The 21,187-nt window shown below is 35.5% G+C and overlaps 1 protein-coding gene across 5 annotated transcripts; it reads right to left on the minus strand.

The window, feature by feature from the left end:
• Positions 1-10,822: 10,822 nt before the first annotated feature.
• LOC146944928 (putative E3 ubiquitin-protein ligase LIN-1) lies at positions 10,823-15,834 on the minus strand. Of its 5 annotated transcripts, none has more exons than XM_085743276.1 (7): positions 14,788-15,834; positions 14,462-14,603; positions 13,245-14,185; positions 13,004-13,124; positions 12,488-12,748; positions 11,575-11,878; positions 10,823-11,121 (listed from the first exon to the last, which is right to left on the minus strand). In XM_085743276.1, the coding sequence occupies exons 1-7, from the start codon at positions 15,711-15,713 to the stop codon at positions 10,991-10,993; spliced, it is 2,826 nt and encodes a 941-aa protein (XP_085599402.1). In that variant the 5' UTR covers positions 15,714-15,834; the 3' UTR covers positions 10,823-10,990. The 5 variants fall into 5 exon arrangements, with proteins under 5 accessions (XP_085599402.1, XP_085599401.1, XP_085599400.1 ...); XM_085743275.1 differs by having other exon boundaries at positions 11,575-11,875; positions 13,004-13,148; XM_085743274.1 differs by having other exon boundaries at positions 13,004-13,148.
• Positions 15,835-21,187: the final 5,353 nt, after the last annotated feature.

The following is a 21,187-nucleotide window of genomic DNA, read 5'->3' on the forward strand; positions in this document are numbered from 1 at the left end:
TTTTGTTGTTGTTGTTATACATGTTACAAAGTATTAAATTTTTGAAAGCACCAATATTAGAACATAATTGTTAAGTACAGAAATTTCTTTCTTTCTGAACCTTACTGATATACTCCCTCCATTCCTTTTCTTTTGATGTTTTAGAGTTTCAATTATATTCCAAAACTTTTGATGTTTTAGTCAATTTATTATTGTTTTCTCAAGTTTACCCTTGTTGGAAAACACCATAAACTATTAAAGTAGTTGTGACCTTTGGTTTATCACATGTGAATTTAATGATAAATAAGGACATTTTAGTCAAAAACACATAAATATTTATATACTTTAATTACTCCTTAAAACTTGTGCTAAGAGCTAAAACATCAAAAGAAAAGGAATGGAGGGGGTATCTTTTAAACTAATGCATATAATCACTTAGAAGGAAACCGTTTATTCTCAAATACCTATCTGCAACAAGGGTATCAATTTTATAGTTATAAAATTATTCTTCTAAACTATATCTTTTGACAATCAGTTCCCAGTTTAATTCAATATCAGTAAGATGTTTTTATTAACAGATGTTGATTTTTTTTCTTCTTTTCAAAATGTCACAATTCAATCTCTTTTGGTAACATTGTAACCACTTAATATTGTACCGCACATATTCAATTTTGCACTGATAGCAAAAAATAGACACCATCTTTAAATGGTGCCTTGTGGCAGTCAATAAACAACAGAAGTTATAACAAATTTATACAAGAGATAAAAAATAGTTGACAATGTATGAATATGAACTATTCATTTAGCTTAGAATTACAATAATCAAAGGATAGATTCTATCTACATCAACAATTACTCCATTATTCTTATATTTCATTCCTTATGAATGGATATATATCAAACGGCATCTTAACTTTGAGTTCAAACTATTAATTATATTCCCATTCCGGATGGTCCCTTCCTCATATGATGCCAATTTCTTGAACAAATGGAAAGTTTGAACGGCGTGGTGCGTATACTATATACATAGGTTCACACATTACATTATACTACATTGCATATTCATAGAAAAAAGATGTAATTAATGAAGAAAAATCACCTAAAAAAACAAAAAATGTAATGAAGAAAAACCACGTGATGACGTGGACTGTTCATATAGAGACAAGACGGGACCATACCATGCAGATTATTCATCTAAGTTTTGAGCTTAGATAGCCAACTTCTGTTACTCAACTCTTCACTATTAAAAGTTGAGTTATATGCAAAAAAAAAAAAAATTAACTTTAATATTCTTAACACTTCGCAACATAATTAAAGATAATCTGTAGAAAAAAAAAATGTAATAAGAGATTGGTTTCATCATATTTTTTGTTACTAATTCAACTTTTCTAGTACTAATGATTTTGAGATAGAATTTCTCTATATTCATACTTCTATATAAAAGCAATATTATGTTTTTGTGTGACATTATCTTTCAATTTTATTCTTCATTTAAATTATTTATTTAATTATAGTTTAATTTATACTTATTAATCCAACCAAGTAATTGAAATTTTAAAATATATATACCTACATCTAAAGGGAATGTTAAGTTTTAGTGTAGCTACCTTTTCTTTCAATTTTATCATTCACTTAAACTATTTTACTTATAATTTTATCATTCTCCACTCAAATAACTAAATTTATGTAAATAATCTAATTTATCTATGGAGAATGTTAAATGGTGTTCTTAGGGCATTGGTTAAGCAACCAAAATAAGTAACTTTTTATAAAAAGTAGTGTAATAATTACTTAATAAAAAGCCAAAACTTATATTTTTAAGACAAAATTTTTAATTATAGCTTCCTTAACAATTACCCTGAGGGCACTGGTTAGCAAGACCATTTATCTATAAAGCAACATACCAATCTATAAAATCTTGTTTGAAAGAAGTATTCACACATTAAATGTCGGACACATTTTGTATACACTTATTTCCAATAGAGACAACATATAAAAAATAAAAAAATAAAAAATTGGACAGCACACGCTAGTGCATATATAAAGACAATGAAAGAGCATTGGTGGGGTGGCTAATATTCTCATGTATTAATGGCTGCTACGTGCCAATTTATACCAAAATGAACTCTAGTCGCATAACATGTTGCTAGATTGGTTTGTGATGCAAAATAGTATGGTCCAACCACAACAGTAACTTGCCAAAATGTACTGGGGCCATCTGAATTGGAAGAAGCTTGAGGTGTAAGGACGAGGAATTATGATGGAAGGAAAAGAGTGGTACTTGACAATGAAAGCTTGGCTAGAGTTTCCTTTATGAGAAGGATATGTCAAGGATAATCACTTTTGTAAAGTGTGAGTGTAAGTCCTTGTTGTCAAAGATATTAACTTGTCCTCCTCACGAGGGCATTATGTACAGTTCGAGAATGATTGATCACTATTAGCCATGATGAGTACACGTTAACATTCTTCCATCTAAAAAAAATTACACAAGGAAGAGCAGTTATTAGGTTTAGTTTTAGTTGAAATGTTGAGTTAAATGTTTGGTATCGCATCGACTATAAATTAACTAAATATTTGATGTATAAACTAAATGATTGGACTCAAGTGATTAATAAATTTCACTAAAAGGTGAATCGTTTACGAGAACTCGAGTTCGATTTCCGATACCTCCATACATACAGGACCTAATTATAATTGTGATATTTGGGGAATCAAATTGCCTAATGAAAACAGTTATACCATAATTGTGATACTTGAAGAACTCAACTGGTCCAATTGATAACTGAGGGACCAAACTTGTGCAAGCGTTTTACTTCAAGGATCTCATTTTTCACACGATTAGTATCTTAGAGACCAAAACAACACAAATACAATAACAGAATCTAAACTACAATTTTTTTTTTTTTTTTTTGAAATGGCAAAATATTATTAACCATCAAGCCCGTGCGAGGTGCACTAATAGGCAAGGGAGGAGAAAAAAAATTACAAGGGGAAATCGGTTGCCGTAACACTACCGGCTCGAACAAAAACCCCTAAAAAACCACCCAAAAAAGAACAAAAAACAACACACCAAATAGTGATGCGGAAGTATACATGCAACCAGACCACAAGCATACCACAGCCTCACCACCTAGGCAACAAAGCAGCAAAAAGGAAGCCCAAGGATAAACACCACAAGGCCGCAAAATAGGAGGACAGCAGCAACACAACAGGAGCACATGAAGCCCTCACAGCACCAAAAGAAGGCCTCCCCAACAGCCAGGCAAACCACGCCAGCAAACTGCTGTACCCGCAGCCAAACCTGCAACACCCGCTCCCAAATAACAAACCAGCAAAAACCAAACCAAACTCCCAAACAGAAGCAACCACACCAGTCCAGACAGCCCAAAAGCAACCTACACTGTAACATCAAGGACGACTAGAAACCCTCGCAAGGCACCACTTGGGATTCCAACTCCATTCATAGAATAAGCAAACCGGGGAAGGCAATCTACTAAGCACCCACCTCCACGACAACACCTTCACCTCTTCCACTATAGCGCTCACCATAAATCCGACATTTTTAAAGATTTTGTCATTCCGGGATTTCCACAACACCCATATTGTAGCATGCCAAATCAAACTCAACCCCTTCTTTACATTTTTAATAGATTCACCCCCGTTCCAACATTCCCAATGCACAAAGAGATTAGGAGGGGTAATAAACAAATTTTCCAACCACACCATCAAATTAAACCACACCAGACTAGCCACCTCACAATGGAGAAATAAGTGGACGGCTGATTCATCCAACCTATTGCACATCACACACAATTTAGAGTCTTCCGAGGCAATCACTTTGCGTAAAGCAAGATTAACTTTTGTTGGAATTCTCTCAAGTAAAATTCTCCACACAAAAGCCACCACTTTTGAAGGTGCCGGGCTCCTCCACAACTTCTCAAACACTCTTTTATCCTCCTTCAACCACCGATTTTCCCCCAAACGGAGCCCTTCCAACTTGGAGTAAGACGAAGCTACCGAAAATACTCCGGAATCCTCTAACTTCCACCTCCAAACATCGGGATCATTAGACAACCTCACTCCTTCCACATCCTCCTTAAGACTAAGAAGGACCTCCTCCTCCCACATAAAGAGATGTCTTCTCCAATTGAAATTCCAATCCGTGCCAAAAGCCGAGGTTACACCCAATTCACCCACCTTAGCCTCTTTTTGAGTAGAAATAGAGTAAAGGCGAGGATATTTCATCCGGAAGCAAATATCCCCTCTCCATTTATCATTCCAAAAATTAGTCGAAAGGCCATTACCAACTTTCCGGACCACTTCCGAATTAAACCAATTAAGCCCACCACAATCTCCTAGTTTAACAATATTCTTCCACCACGAAGAGGCTAAAGCCGGCCGACTACTAGGAATCCTATCCACCAAACTCCCGGTCACCGCACCATACTTTTCCTCCAAGACAAGCTTCCATAACGCACCATCCCCTTCTAGAAGTCTCCATCTCCACCTCGCCAAAAGGCTATCATTCATATCCCTAATATCCTTAACCCCCAAACCTCCATTCCTCTTACTTAGACACACCGTCTCCCATTTTACCCAACTAATTTTCTTGTCTTGACCAACTCCTCCCCAAAGAAATTCTCTTTGAATACGGATCATCTTCTTCCAAGCTTGCACCGGCATCTTCATAAAGGACAAGAAAAAAATAGGAATAGCATTGAGAACCGAATTTAAGAGGACAATTCTACCTCCGAAGCTAATATACTTATGCCCCCACGAATTCAACCTTCCACTTAAATTTTCCAACAACGGCTCCCAAGTAGACATACTCTTCGGATTAGCTCCTACCGGAAGACCCAAATAATTGAAAGGAACCCTCCCCTTACTACAATTCAAAAAGTTGCAAGCCATCTCCAAAAACTCACTATCAACATTAACTCCAATCAAAGAGCTCTTGAGAAAATTAATCTTTAATCCCGACACCAACTCAAAACCTCTTAGAAGGGATTTCATAGCCCAAAGATTTTCCACCGTTGGTTTCCCAATACAAAGAGTGTCATCGGCGTATTGAAGGTGGGAGACCACTAAACCGCCATTTCCAAATGCAAAACCCTCAAACACGTTGCGATCAACCGCATTCCTCATCAAACCACTAAAGCCTTCCGCCACTAATAAGAACAAAAAAGGAGCAAGAGGGTCTCCTTGTTTAAGACCTCTTTGAATGCAAATCTCCTCCGTCGGACTACCATTCACAAGCACGGACATATTCCCACCAAAGACACAAGCCTTCATCCAAGCCACCCACTTCTCACACATACCGACTCTCCTCATCATATACTCCAAAAATCCCCAATCCACCGAATCATACGCCTTCTCAAAGTCTACCTTAAAAATAAGACAATCCTTCTTCATTTTCTTCGCATAATCCACCAACTCGTTCACAACCAACACACCATCCACTAAATGCCTCCCTTTAAGAAAAGCCGATTGAGAATTAGAGATGATAGAATTCATGGCACTTGCTAACCTCCTAGCCAAAACCTTAGCAAGTAATTTATATAGACACCCAAGAAGAGAAATAGGCCTAAAGTCCTTCAATTCCAACGGGGATGAGACTTTGGGAATCAACGTGACAAAGAACGCCAACATACCTTTAGGTAGAACCTCATTAGCATGGAATTGGTCAAACATGATTCTCACCTCCCCTTTGATCAAGTACCAAAACTCCTTAACAAACGCAAAGTTGAAGCCATCCGGACCCGGACTTTTACCTCCATCACTATCCTTCACTACCGCCTCTATTTCCAACAAGGAGAAAGGCGCCACCAAGCTCGCATTATCACTATCGGAAAGCATACTAAAATTCACCCCGTCCAACTTTGGCCTCTCCCATTTATCATCCGAAAAGTGCTCCTTAAAATAATTCACCACCTTCCTACGAACGTCAAAAGGAGTAACAACCCACCCATCACCCTCCTTGAGAGCCTTGATGGAATTTCTACTCCTTCTTAATTTAATGCATTTATGGAAAAACTTTGAGTTGGCATCACCCTCTTTTAACCACCTAGATCTCGACCTTTGAGCTACCGAGGCGTCCTTGGCTTTAAGAAGTTTCCAAAGCTCATCAAACTTGGTCTTTCGGCTACCCACTTCCCAATCCGTCAACACCCCATCCTCCCCTTTTTCATCAAGAACTCTAATCTCCTCAACAAGCAAATCAACCTTCCCCTCCATACCCCCATATTCCTCCTTATTCCAATCCTTAAGAGAATACTTAAGGCCTTTCAACTTTTCCTTAAGCACAAAGCTCATCCAACCGGAAACATTTAGATTCCTCCAAGCCTCCTCCACCACCCCCTTGAAATCCCTATGTTGAAGCCAAAAATTATTGAAACGGAACGGGGAAGGTCCCCAATTCCAAGCCTCATTCTTGAGCACTAAAGGACAATGATCGGAGACATCTCTTGGTAAGACCCAAAGGGCATTATCCCCCCACAAATTTGCCCATTCCTCCGATATGAGCATCCTATCAATCCTACTCATCGATCGCCCATTAGGATGATACCACGTAAACCTACGGCCCAACACATTTAAATCCTCCAAATCCATCTCTCCTAAAAAGGCATTGAACAAGAACATCTCTAATGTATGTGCCGACGACGCCTCCGCATTAACTCCTCTCCTCTCATCCCTTCTTCTAACCACATTAAAATCTCCAAGGACGCACCACGCCCCAACACCTCTACCATTACGCTCTCCAATAAGATCTTCCCATAACCTTCTCTTAGCCGGCAAGTCACATTTGGAATAAACATTAATAATAAAGCATTTTGAGTTATCAACCCCCCACTCCAACTCCACCCCAACATAACCATCCCCTTGGAAAGTCGTGATTAAAGACGCACAAGACTTCCTCCAAATAGAAAGAATACCACCACTGTTACCTTCCGACGCTCTAAACACCCAATCACAATCTTCATTACCCCAAATAGAATAACATAAAGATGGCGTAATGGCATCCAGCTTTGTCTCTTGAATTGCCAAGAAATCAATATTATTTTGCCTAACCAACTCATGAGTCTTATTTTTCTTGATCCTTCCCCCCAACCCCCTCACATTGAAAGTTGAAATAATCATAAAACCACCCGAGAACCCACATTACCATCCTTGACTTTCTTAGCCTTAACTTCAAGATTAACAAGTTTGTCTATAATTCCTCCCTCCTTCAAAGGAAACGATACCCCTGACTTCTTTTGGATATATAATTCTTTGGATGCTGCAAGTACCTTAAGATGATTGCCTCCCCCACATTGTTTACGAGCATGGACTCCATACACCTCCTCCGCATCTCCTCTACACATAAAATCGATTCCAGAACCAAGAGAGTGCCCAACACGCCTTCCTCCCCCACCTCCTCCAGTCACCGAGTCAACTTCATCACACCACCCATCCTCTCTATTCACCGGGTAAGATGCGGCCCTCCTACCAGAAGAGCGTTTAATGCGCCTCTTCTTATCATGGTTCAACCCTATCGGACTACCATCAAGATGATTTTCTATGGGCGACCCTGATAATTTGAGCGCCAAAGAAATGTCTTTCTTCTTCTTTCTATTCTTCTGTCTAACCTTCAGAATCCTTTGAATATCCCCCACAGAATCTTCAATAGAGTCGCTATAGTCCGAGCAATTAGATTCTTCTGAAGCAAACCTTATATGTTGATTAACCAGCGGTTCTCCCTGTGCCATAAAACCCACCTCTTCAATAGAATCCTCATCACCTCCTTGGACTGCCCCAGACGAGCCCAGACCTTTGCCACGAACAGAAACAACAGAGAAGGACGATGCAATAAGTGCTGGCTGCACCTCCCCTTTCGTTCTGGAAGTAAAAGAATTCACCTCCAAACCTTGGGCTTGCAAATTCACGGGCCCAAAAGAAAGTCCAGGAGCAAGTCCTGATGGCCCCACCAACTCAAGCGCGTGAGGAGAGAATGCCTTCCCATCCTGTGAAGCTAGCGCGTGAGCTCCTGTTGGCGCGTTGGAAGCAGAACCCAACCACTCCTGCTCACTTTCCAACAAAAGCTCCCTCCTGTCTCCTTCAGCACAAAGGCACTTGTCCACTTCAAACCTCCTCAAGTCAGAGCCCTCAACACTAGCCGCCACTAAGCTACCAACGATTGGATCATTCAAAAACTTAACCCCATTTGATGTGTTTGGTGACTGGGATTCCCTGATATCCTCCCCCAGCAGTACTATGTTATCTCCTGACACCTGTTTTTGCTGTACACAAGGTTGACTAATGGGAGGCCCTACACCCTGCTGACCCCTAGGAGATCCATCATCCTCTGAAAAAACATCTTCCAAATCTCTTCCCATCTCCCCATCACGTGAGCCAGTCGAGGACCCATCATCAAGAGCTTCCCTTCCTTCCGGTAGCCACCGCCGTCCACCACCCTCCTCCACCACCCACAAACCAAACACTGCCCCCATCACCTTTAGATTCAACACCTCATCAATGAAACCTTTTCTCATAGTGGACACCTGGATCCTTGCCACATCCAGACTTTTTCTACCGATGGTAACATCATCAAAATCTAAGAAACTCCCAAACAGAGCTCCAATCTTTTTGAACAACGGTTCATCCCAAGCATGGAGAGGAATTCCATACACATTAAGCCACACCAGTCTATTAGCTGCAACCCTTTGAGGAGTCCACTTGTTAACATTTTTAAACATAGAATCCCACCAAATTTTGTGATTATTGCTGACCACCTCAATATCACCAGATCCCTCCCAGTGCAACAACATCAAATAAGGACCCATTCCTGTGACTCTAACCGCATGAATACCTTCCATAACAAAACTTTGCTGCACCACTGAAGCATCCATGGGATGCTGGAGCTCCCCTACAAAACAGCGTTCCAGCAACTCCATCATCTCCGCCGATGGTTGGACTTCGAGACAAGGCAACACCCCCTTCAGAGCTGGAAAGGAGGAATTGTCCCACACCACCGCTTTCTTGACTGGAGCACCAGAAGTCATAGCCACACCACCATTAGCCCCTCCTTCTCTGGTACTGCTCTCCACCACACCTTGCTTCCCATCCCTACCAAAACGAGCTTTGTTTATTTTCAACCGGACATTCCAAAGCCAAACATCCTCTAGGCGCCATGCCAACTTCCTCATATCCCCCACATTATTGAACTTGACAAAGCCAAATTTCTTACCCCACCTATCCACTTTATTAGGAATGAAAACCTCTTCCACCTGCCCAAAGCCAGCAAACAACCTCCACAAGTCTGTATTCTTTGCCTGCTCCGGGAAATTAGTGAAGAAAAAGGATGTGGTGTTGGTGTCCAGATATTTGAAGGACACGCGCCTCTTTGCTTCCGTCGTACCTGACCCTGCCAGAGCTTTGCCCTTAGAATCCTCTCTCACATTTGTCCCTATGGGCCCAATCCCCCCCACACCTTCTCTCTCTACTTTCTCACTCATCTTTTCTCTAGGACTATAGCTTTATCCCACACCTAAACTACAATTATAATAAACTATCTAACAAGTTACTTCTTCTGTCCCGAATAATAAGTAATTTTGGAAGATTAGTTTTACTTAAGACCGCACATCAATAATTGCTTTAAGGGCCTGTTTGGTTCAGCTTCTGCCCAGCCAAAAGCAATTCTCTACAGTGCCAAAAGCAATTCTAGCCAAAAACAACGTGTTTGGTTTGACTTTTCAGAATTGCTTTTATCCTCCAAAAGCAATTCTCCATGAAGCTACAAATCCTAGCTTCTAGCTTTTCTAGAATCAATTATAAACAGTAAATATTATATTTTATTATTACAACCTATTATTTTCCTTTATTGTCCTTTATCAATTCTCCTTCTTCATGTCTATTTTAGTAATTATACATTCAAAAGCAATTCTACATAATTGTATCCAAACATAAATCAGTTTGTTTAATCAATTCTACATAATTGTATCCAAACATAAATCAATTCTCTCAGAATCAAATTCTGTCAGAATCAATTCTATCAGAATCAATTCTGTCAGAATCAATTATATTCAAAGCTGAACCAAACACACACTATGTTTGGGTCAAGCCACATTATATTAGGGTTCGTTTTAAAAGCTTGATAACTATTTAATAATAGTGAATTAGACTTGAAAATCTGCCATCGGATTATATTTCAAGGTTGGAGCTTAGCAAGAATGAAAAAAAGTTTTCTACCCTAAATGGTTTCTTGTATTAAATAATACTCACAATTTTTTTTCAATTATGTCTTCTATTTTTAACAAAAAATTAAGATTTTTTATCCAAAAGATTCTGTTTCTGAATGCTCACCCTGTCACAGTCTATAGCAAACAGTGGCACATGATCAAGAGATAAGTTGATATCCATGTGTAAACAAATACAAATAAAATAAAATAAAAATTGAAAGGTTCTATTTTCGTCCAATTATTTTCTGTTACCCATGTGAGCAAGTGCAAACACAGAAACAGGTGTAACATTAGTACAAATTTTGTAATCTAGGACAAAAATGACACTGAGGTCGAGATGAATCTATGTTAGGCATGTCCTAGCACTCTACTCATCTTTTGAAAGTTCCGTTTTTTCCAATTTTGTAATGGCTTCTTTCTTTGGCAAAACAAACTTTTTCATAAGTCATATATTGAATTCATAAGCTTCTACGAATAAAACAAATATTAGGTTTCTCTTGGTGGAAAATATTCCCTACCCTATCAAACTAATCAACTATACAAAATTCAATGATATATGTTTACAATCACACTTATTGAAATGAAAGGGAATAATACTAATATTAAGGAAAATACAATCAACTGAATGCATGATTAAATTGACAATGAGATTGTCATAATCATTATATATCATTGTGATCTTGACAAAAACTACAGTTTACAGCTTCAACAAAATCACAATATCATCGTGATTTTTTCAAACTCACCGTTCATCGAAACATACACGGAGAGATATTCGACAAATAAAATTGGCTTTATTATTGTTTTGATTGCATGCTTCTTTTTGAGAATATTGAGATAAGCTCATTTGCAGTCCACGTCACTAGGGAGAGATTTCTGAGATGTGTGAGTGAGTCTTTGTTTAGAGACGGGAGGATAGAGTCACATCCTGCTAGCAATATGACATATTAGTAAAGACAAATGAAAATGAAAAAAAGTTAAACTATATAGGATACAAATTAGCAATTAAATTAAAATTTATAATAATAAAGAACATGTTCTGAAACCATATCTTTATTGAAAGCCTCTATGATGCCAAATCATTTAAATGTATAGAACATAACTGTGACCACAAATTTCTAGTACAAAAGTTAAAGTTTGGCATGGAATGAATAATTAATGTAATTCATTAAAAAAATTAGACAGATTTGGTTCCTCAAATTGCCACTTTCTTACAAGGAAAAAAAAAATCCAAGTCACATTAGTTCTTGATTTTTTTTAATTAATTTTAAGTGCTAATATGGTCGATCCAAAAAGATTAACATAATTAAATATTTTCAATTTTTATAAATTATTTGAAAACATAATTTCATATATCAAATCATGTCAAGAAAATATGTACCTGAATTTTTTGTAAGATACAACAAAGAATATGAAGCTAGAACTCTTTCTTCAACATCATTATCATAATTCAATGATTGTAGCAACTGTGGCGTTAAGATTGAGAAAGCCATTTGTGGTAACTTTGAATCTTCAAGTAAGTGGAGGTAGCTACACATCCATGAAATAGTTGTAAGACTTGCACGTGCTAAACTTGGAATGCCATTGGCTATAGAATTTGCAAGTGCAGATAGCAATCTCTTATTTCCACTTTTGAACAAGACACATGCTGCCCTTTTTTGCCAACTCTCACCTTCTTCTTCCTCCTTAATCAATCATATACAAAAAATAATCAAATAATTTTCGAGTGCTATAAAGGGAATGCACTAATACTAGAAAAATGTCTCTTGTGTGAAGTAATAAAGACAAGCAATTTCATTAAACATCACATGAACTATTTACCTATTTATAGTTATGATGTTTAAAAATTGAAACACAAAATATGAATAAACATGTCATCATATAATATTTATGTTATTAATCTAATTTATAGAAAATCCTACCAAGTAGCGAGGAGTTCTCAAGTTAAGTCTCGGGTTTGAATCTCTTAATTTTTTTCTCTTTATATATAGATGTTAACACCCTCAACTTACATAATTGAAATATGTGACATTCAAATATTGATAGTCTAAACTTTTTTATTTCTTTAAGTCTACGAGGTGTTAGTTCAATGATAAAAATTTGACCTTGTTATCTCAAAAACAGGGTGCATATCTCGTCCGAGATATTTGTAAAATGGTAATTAGTGTCTATTTAATAACAATTTTCATCTTCTCCAATTTTGTTTGATAATTATGGATATAATTTTTTATTAGCATCAAACAACAAAAAATAATGAACTGCAACAAAAAATAATTCTTTTAACCAAATCATACCTTGTGAATTGAGTCATAAACAACAATTTCCTTGCAAGAAGGAAATGAATCTTCTAAGCAAAATTCTTGGAAACCAGCTTTTTGCAAAAGCAAATTTTCCATCAATGATTCTCCTGCATAAGAGAAATGGCCTCCTAATAAGAGTAGTGCTTTTGCTGATTGCTGTTGAACTCTATCATCACACATTTGACAATTTAAAGCAGCTACAATTGCCTCAATAGCTTCTTCTCTATATATGCTACCCTTGAGATATTTATCTTCCTGCAACACATCTGCTATTGCATTAGTGAACTCTATAACATATTAAAAAATCCATTCAACACATAAAGAGTTTCAAGGATGACCGGAGGTTCAGGGTCCGAACCCTAGAAACTAACATAACCACTAACTTACTAACATTTGTGTATAAAATGTAGGTCTAAAAATTATGATTTTTAAATGAATTTGTGTCACAAAATTACATAATTGTGTATAACCAATATTTCCATATATGCAATTATAAGTTGAGTGAATTACCATAAGATCAAGCATCAATAATATCATTGCAACTAAAGGCCTTTCTTCTGGTGGAGCCTTTTGAAGGTAAATGAAGAAAATGTGCAGTGTGTTTAAGCCACTCCATCCATCTTTGAGTCCTCTTAGGAATTTCAAAATCTTGGTTCTTCTGTTGTGTTTTGCAAAACAATATCAATATAAAAAATTAGAACAAAAAAAGAAAAGAAAAAAGAAACACATGATAAGAATAAAAAGTACATACCTATCAAGGTGAAGCAATTCAAATAGCAAAGACAATGCATAACCACTTGAATTTTGTTTCCTTCCAAGAACAATGAGTTCAAGCAATGAACTCTTGTTAATATTCTCAGCTAAATAGCTTCTACAGCTTCCTTCGGCTCGAATGCAACACGAAATAATCAAAGCAGAATTCTCCTTCTCATGAATCTCTCCATCATCAATTCTTTTCATGAGAAGTGTCAATCCACCAAGTGAAAGAACTTGTCTTGCATTCTCTAAATTCTTATCTTCATCAAAACCATTGAGAAGTTGGTCCAAAATGTAAAATGCTGCAACTTGAGGACTACATTGTACTGTGAAAAGTGTCTGCAATTTGTCTCCAAATTCCAACACTCTAAGTATCAATGGCACCCATTCTGATGATATCATTTGTTTTGCCATTGGTTTTGATAGATAAAGAAGCACTGAAGCCTTAAGAAAAAGACTAGTGCTTCTTAAAAGTCTCACAAATAGTTCTAGTTGTGGATCAGAATTTAGTATTATTTGTCTAATTGAATCATTCCTTGTTATTAATTCTGCCAAAATTGATATAATCAATTCAAGAATTTCGTCTTCAGTCGAGACGAATAAAACCTCTAAGATACCTTGGACTACAATAGATTGTGTCAATGCTTCTTCAATGAGAGGATCACCCGGAGAGTTCAACCAAGCTTTGGTAACGACGCGAATAGCGAATTCGCATTCGGTTAGAATATCCGATGAACATATAGTTGTAATAGCTTCAACTAAGTCACTTGAAAGAACACTTGAAGAAGCATTCTTAGATTTAATATAGTTGACTTTTGACATGGTTTCTGTTGGTATGAACCTGCAAGACAAGCACTGAAAATAGTCCAATCTTTGGTGAGCTTTATTCTTATCAATTTGGTTTGATGATCTTCCAAAAGATTTTCTGTCTCCTTTCTGTCACAAGTGAGAAAGGAGATTAGATTTCTGAAATGCAATTCTGTATATAAGTCCTTATGTATAGGATATTTCTATAACAAAAGATAACATAAAGTTAAACTGTTTTAATATAAGTTATAAGTTGTTTTCACTAGTTATCTTTGAGAGCTTATAGAAACAAGCTGAAAACAACTTATAGACATGTCATAGGCTGTTTCCAAAAGCTCTGACAAACAGATAAGTAAATCCAAATAGGCCCTTAACATATATAAATTTGAAGTAACTGAAACTAACCTGAATTGAACTGCATCTATAATCATCTCCATACATTTTTTTATCAATCTCTAATCCCTTTCTTGGTGTCAAAATTCCAGTTTGGTCACGAAGATTAGTAGATTTTTGCTGCTCTTGTTTGAGGCCAAACACTGCCTTGTATCTGTTGCAAAAAAAACCAAAATTTTAAAGCACATAATATAACTACTCACTCAATAATGAAATATAAGCAAGAAAAGTACATGTATCTTGTCCGGTAAATATATTCTTTTGCTTATATTTCGTTCCAGAGGGAGTACTATATACACATGTTTGTATATCATAAAAAGATGGTTGCTGTCACTTACAAATTTGGATTAATGGAAGAATTTGAAATAGAAGAATCTGAAGACATTCTTCTTGATGACCTAAAACTTGGCCTTGATGGCAAGGGAACAATTGGAAGAGGAAGCTCACTAGCACCACTAACTTTAAGCCATTGTTTATAATACATAGCAAAAAGATAAGTTCCACTATCCATTTTTTCATTGTAAACTTTGTTCAAAACTTTGATTTTCTTTTCTTTCTCACCATGAACTTCATTTGAAAGAAACTCAAACTCACTATTATACCAAATTTTAAGATGAAGAAGATGAGGAAGAAACAAATGCTCCCAAAGATCAGGAAGAAGATAAGTTCTAGACAAATTTGGAGAATAACAAAACACTTGAAGTAAATGCTTTGAAGAAACTCTATCATTTTTGTGTAGCTTGTAAGCTATTGCTAAGTAAAGATGAGCAAAAGATGAGAGATAAGATTTAGAAGAATTCAAAGAAGAAATTTTGGTTAAAAGCTCAATAGAATTTCTTAAACTTTTCATCATTGTAACTTGTTTCTTTGTTCTTTGATCTTCTATCAGTTTATCAATTTTCTTCATACAAAATTCCATGTTCACAAAGATCTCATCATCATCATCACCACCTAAATCTTTTCTTCTTTTTCTTGTTCTTATTCTATCCAAAAAAGAATTGCATTTCTCTCTTATGATTCTCCTGAAATTTTCATCTTTTACATATCTTCCTATGTAACCACTAAGTATACCAACCACTGCTGTAATAATGGAAGCTTCATCCATTCTTGAATCTTCTGACACAAGAGACTTAGGATTTGATCTTTCTGAAGTAGAACCTACCCTTTTGAACTGAGATGAAGAAGAAGAAGAAGATCCTTTTGGACCATTACAAATATATGTAGAAAGTGGTTGTGGAAGTTTATGCTGTTGTGAAGAAGCCATGTGTTTTTTATGATTGTGTTGAATGATTTTGATTTTGAAGCATGAAGAAGAGGTTCAATGACATTAATTCTTAGAGTTGGAAAAACTTACATAAAATAAAATATAAGATAAACTTTAGAGAGGTAGATTATACATAGCTATATGTGAATATAATAAGAACAAACAATGAAGACAAAGAAATGTGTTGGATTTTGTGGCTGGTGAATCTTTTTAACTATATTTTAAAATTGTTATTTGATTCTGTTGTGTGAATTTTGTTCAACTCATGAGTTAAATTGCCGCCACATTTTAACAGTTACATGCAAATTGTATTTGTAAATTTAACTAGAGCGTACAAAATTACAAACAAGTACTTTTATGTCAATAAACTATTGCAATTAAAAAAAACTAAGTGTAGGACAGTAACTTTATTATTATTTATTGCTATGGCCAACACAGTACTATTTATTGAACTTTGTTAATTTTATTTTTATTATTCTGTCCTGATACGGTTAGATTAGGTCGATCAACTTGTGCGGTTGTGTTCTGTTGGATTTTACTATATGGGTATATGTTCTTTTTTTATTGAAGGATACTATGGGGATATGTTGTTTGGTTTGGTTATGATGTTTTGTTTTCCTATTTTGACAAAAGGAAAGTAACTCATTTTATTCATAATAATGTTTTGGATATAATTAGGTATTTCAATGAATAAATGAAAACTACCATTACATGATGTAGTCACCCTACTAGGATTATGAGCAATTTTATTGGCTTGTCTCGTAATTAACTTTGTATTTGAGTTTGTAAAAATAGTCAAGAACGTGCTCCTACTTTATCGAATACTAGCTCCAAAACCGGATTCGTTTCTTCTATTATTATGGTAGCTATCAACCACTCTCTTAGAATCAATCTCAAAAGTGACATTATTAATATGAAGGTTTTTGACCCATCTAAGGGCGTATAGGAGACCTAAGCAAGGCCGTCCCATAGAAGGTGTAAACAGCTCTACCGAACCGGGCTTCCAAAATTTAGAGATCAAAATACTTTTTATTTTATTTATGTAATGAACGTAAAAAAACGAATATATACTAATAACGTTGTGATAATTGCAAATAGAGTAATGATATTTTGACATCCATTTGATGACAACTTTGTTGACAACCTTGTTTTTCTCACTTCTTATTGGTCAAAAACAATGGAGAGAGAAAAAGGAAGAGAGAGGATAGCAACATCATGTGAGTATGAGAGAGAAAGTTGTTCAAAAGTTGTCAAAAAGTGGTTGTCAAAATATCATTTCTCTTGCAAATATGTGGATATGGTCCGGTGGTAGGACTTAGCGTTGGTAGGCTTGTGGTCTTGGTGTCAACTCAGGATTTAATTTTCCAACAAAAGGCCAAAATATTCAATATGTCCTCGATAATTTCTCTTCTTCCTCCAATTCACTCCAACTCCTCAACCTATTGGAGTACATATTTACAAATAAAATAAAAACACACTATAATTTTTTTCTTATTTTTTTAAAGCACTTGTAATTTTTGGCTCATATTTATTGTATAAAATATCAAAGCTCTAACTTTTTTAGAAAAATAAAAACACACTATAATTTTTTTCTTATTTTTTTAAAGCACTTGTAATTTTTGGCTCATATTTATCGTATAAAATATCAAAGCTCTAACTTTTTTAGAACACTTGTAATTTTTGTCTCATACTTGTCTTATAAAATAGCAAACTTCTAACAACAACTAATTATTCTCTCTAAAAATAAACAATATAAAGTTTTATTTTTCACTTAAACAAGGTTCATAGAGACGACCCTGAACCTAAGGTTTCTCCTTCATTTACACTTGTCACAAGCGAGACCCACTCAGTTTTTGCAAAAACAAAACTTCCTTGATCATCTCAGATGCAAATATTTATTCCTACTTTGTAGCAACCTGCGTTTGGTTTTCTCCATACCGTGAACCTCAGACTTTGCATATATTATGCATTATTCCTATCAACAGAGATAAACTCACTAGGATGAAATTTAACTCATATATAACGTTATTGTAAATATTTTCTACAATGGGGCGTCAATTAATTATAATTGTCCTATTATTAAAATTGTTTGTTTTTTATTCTATCTACTTCTAAAATTACACACATGAATAGTCGTGATGTTTTCGTGCAAAAATTTTAGACCGACAAGGAAGTTAAACTTTATGTTTTCAATTTGTATTAGTTATACTCTTTAAAAAAAAATTGTATTAGTTATATTGAAAAAATAATTTCATTATTTACTACCATTTTGATAAGGATTGTATTAGGCTCTCTCCATTTTTTTCATTGTACAGGTGGTTTTAGGTCAATTTTTTTATCCGAAATCACTCACACTCATCCTTTTCTCTCTATTTCAGTCTAAACAAATGATTTTAACATGGATTCAGTTTTTTTTCCTTCGTTGTTTCCTCATCTGAGTGTGGTGTTGTTTTGTTCTTCGATTTGTGCGGCGTTGTTTGATTTTTCATCTTGTTGTGATGTTCATTTTGTTCCTTTTGAAAGATCAGTTATTCAATCAAATTTTTTTTTATGAATCAAGAGCGGGGAAAGCATCAAGTGGAAGGTCCGACATCCCAACTAGGTTGGTACCTCCCACCATCCTATACCGTCTGCCCAAATTTATTAAAAAAGGAAAAAATAATTACAAGAGAGAGGGCCAAACCAAAACCCTCGAAAAATAACGAAAAGAGCAAAGCAACCAACTCCTGCGGGTAACGAAAGCTCGATGACCCGAATCTGACTATGAAAAAATATCCCTAATAAACAATGGTAAAGTTTCCCACCAAACCACTCTAATGATGGAATGACCATGATTCGCCAACTTGACTGCACAACCATTTCCCTCACGAAAAATATGAGAGGCAATTACCTGCAATCCACTGTGCATGCAATTATGCCAACAATTTCTCAAACCAAAGGGAATAATAGAAGGATTCTTAAAAGCCGATGCCGCGGTAGTGGAGTCGCCTTCTATCCAAATATGACGCCATTGATGTCGAATAGCATACTCCATGGCGAGAAGGAAACCATGAACCTCTACGTCCAATACTGAAAGCTGCCCTAAGTTACTAGCAAAGCAACCCAAGAAACAACCTCTATGATCTCGAAATATATCGCCACAAGAGGCGTGACCCCCGAGCAAAGATCTGTCTGTATTCAATCAATGATTTGGTCATCAAAGTTGCAGATCCGGAGGCATGGATATTCTGGTCGCTTTAATTTTATCATATTATTTATATTTATTTTCTCGTTGTATGCTATTAACTTGGATGTTGTGAGTATTTTCGCAGATTCATCCTTTACGTTTTTAATGATGTAATCTATTAATTTGAATGAATAGATATCATTTTGTTTTTGTCAAAAAAAAAAAAAAAACTTTGCATTTATGGGGGATGTCGAACAAGATTTGTTTTTTGTGAGGACCGAACAAGACTTAGACATCACCAGTAATAATGGATCACATTGGCGCAAAGAGGAATCAGGCGGTCTAAAATGTAATGTCGACGCAACAAAATTTCGGAGCAAGGAAAGTACGGAGTAGGGATGTGCTTGCGAGAAATACCACAACCTCATGACCTTGAAGCTTGAGGCGACAATAAACTGACTTTTTAGCATGAGTTTAACAAAGATGTTCACATAACTTAATTGTAGGCAAGTGGTTGACAGCATCTACAAGAAACTTAACACCAATTTGGATTTTGGTGCCACTAAATGCTTGTGAAGTCTCTCTTAGATCTTTCCAAATTCAATTATCTTTACTCCAACTCAAACATCTTATTGAGTATTTTTCACACATGTAGTACAACATTCTTATCGTTGCAAAATGTGTTTAAATGTGTTTTTGAGACTATTGATCTTTCTAAGAGTTTCTAGCGGATACAACTAGTATAGAGTGTTACCACTATGTCATCACAAACTTTATTGAAAAATGCTAGCAACATTCTCTTAGAAACTTAATTTTTAAACTCAAGTTGTAATTTATAACTCGAATAAGTGACCAATTGTAATTACAAAATCCTATTTATTATCAAATACATTTACACAATTGACCGAATTTCATTATCAAATCATGTCTTCTTAATCACTTGTATCGCTATTGATCTCTTTAATTTCCAGCAGCTTTCTATCAAAATATATGATTAAGCTACCCAAACTGCTCCCAACTCAAACCACTCCATATTGGTCAAAAACCACAAACACATACATGCCAAAACAATTATACACTGAAACACACAGAAAAGAAAGCCAGAAACATTGCAGAGAGCGCATTACAACAAAATCCACAGATCTGCTCTGAATTCACATTGACTCAATCTTTTAACTGCTAGTAGCCACTGAAATGTTTTTCTTGCTTTGTCTCCATAAACCAACCGACACTAATTAGTTAGCATTATTGTAGTACTATAGTACCTGCTCCTGGCAAGACTTGCTATGCTTCATTTATGAGACCTAGTAAAATTCCATAATCGGCCAAGACATTTATTCACGAGGCTCAAATTATGTGCCCATATTAGGAGTTATATCTGCAGAAGCAGAACAAATAAACAAAAGTCTTCATGCTTGTCCCACCGACCTTAACGAGTTCTTAGAACTCAACTCACTTAAACTTTCTCTCGGAAAAAATGAACAATTATAGTCGTCATTAGAAAATTATTTGTGGAAATTATGTGAAGATAAATTTTATTTATAATTTTTAAAAATAATTAAATTAAAAAACACTTTTTTCATATGCTAATGCTTCACTTTGATAAAGACAAGCCTTGCAATGTTTTTATTATCTAAGTCCCTAAATATAGAACTTCATTGACAAATCACAAGAATTAGGAAAGTTTGTACATATCAATTTAGGTTGAATGGGCTGATTCTAGTAGAAACTAGAAAGGGTTAGACAACCACATTGTGTCACCATGAAAAAGATTTGAATCTCAACTGAAAGAGGTACTGACATTATGTGTCACACATATCCAAATGAATTACCTCTAGTTGAATGAACCTATGGAAAAACCACAAAACTGTTACTTTTTTTTTTACAATAAAAAACTATTACTTTTTTAATTGTCACATTTGCTGAAAATTTTGTTTCTATTTATCATTTACAAAGTTAAATGGAACATTATATTTATTGTTTTATCAGTATTACATTTAGTTATTAATTGTAGAGAGTGTGTTTCGTTACATAGAACAACACTCTTGATCAAATTGGTTTCTGAAATGTTTAAAAAATGAGCGTGGGGTGTTATATAGTTTTCAGAAGATATGGGTATTTACGAAATTTTGCAGTGTTGTTTGCAAATTGCAAAGGATGGATTCATTTCTTCTTTGGGGTGGATATAACACACAAATGCAATAAAATTACAAGACACTGCGGAATTAACATATGGTAGATCTTATACTATTTGTTTTTTCAAGTTTTATAACTTTACACTATAAATTGGACAACGAAAACGAAGGGA

Source organism: Medicago sativa, chromosome 2 (assembly GCF_051527215.1).
Source record: "Medicago sativa cultivar Bolivia chromosome 2, Bolivia_mono, whole genome shotgun sequence".
Lineage (NCBI taxonomy): Eukaryota > Viridiplantae > Streptophyta > Magnoliopsida > Fabales > Fabaceae > Medicago > Medicago sativa.

Bases quoted from the DNA above. Each gene is read 5' to 3' on its own strand.
- LOC146944928 (XM_085743272.1), bottom strand. From the start codon at position 15,713: ATGGCTTCTTCACAACAGCATAAACTTCCACAACCACTTTCTACATAT. The intron at 14,604-14,787 runs GTAAGTGACAGC...TTTTTGCAACAG, and splicing joins TCTTCCATTAATCCAAATTT to ATACAAGGCAGTGTTTGGCC. The intron at 12,749-13,003 runs GTAATTCACTCA...GATGTGTTGCAG, and splicing joins TATTGATGCTTGATCTTATG to GAAGATAAATATCTCAAGGG.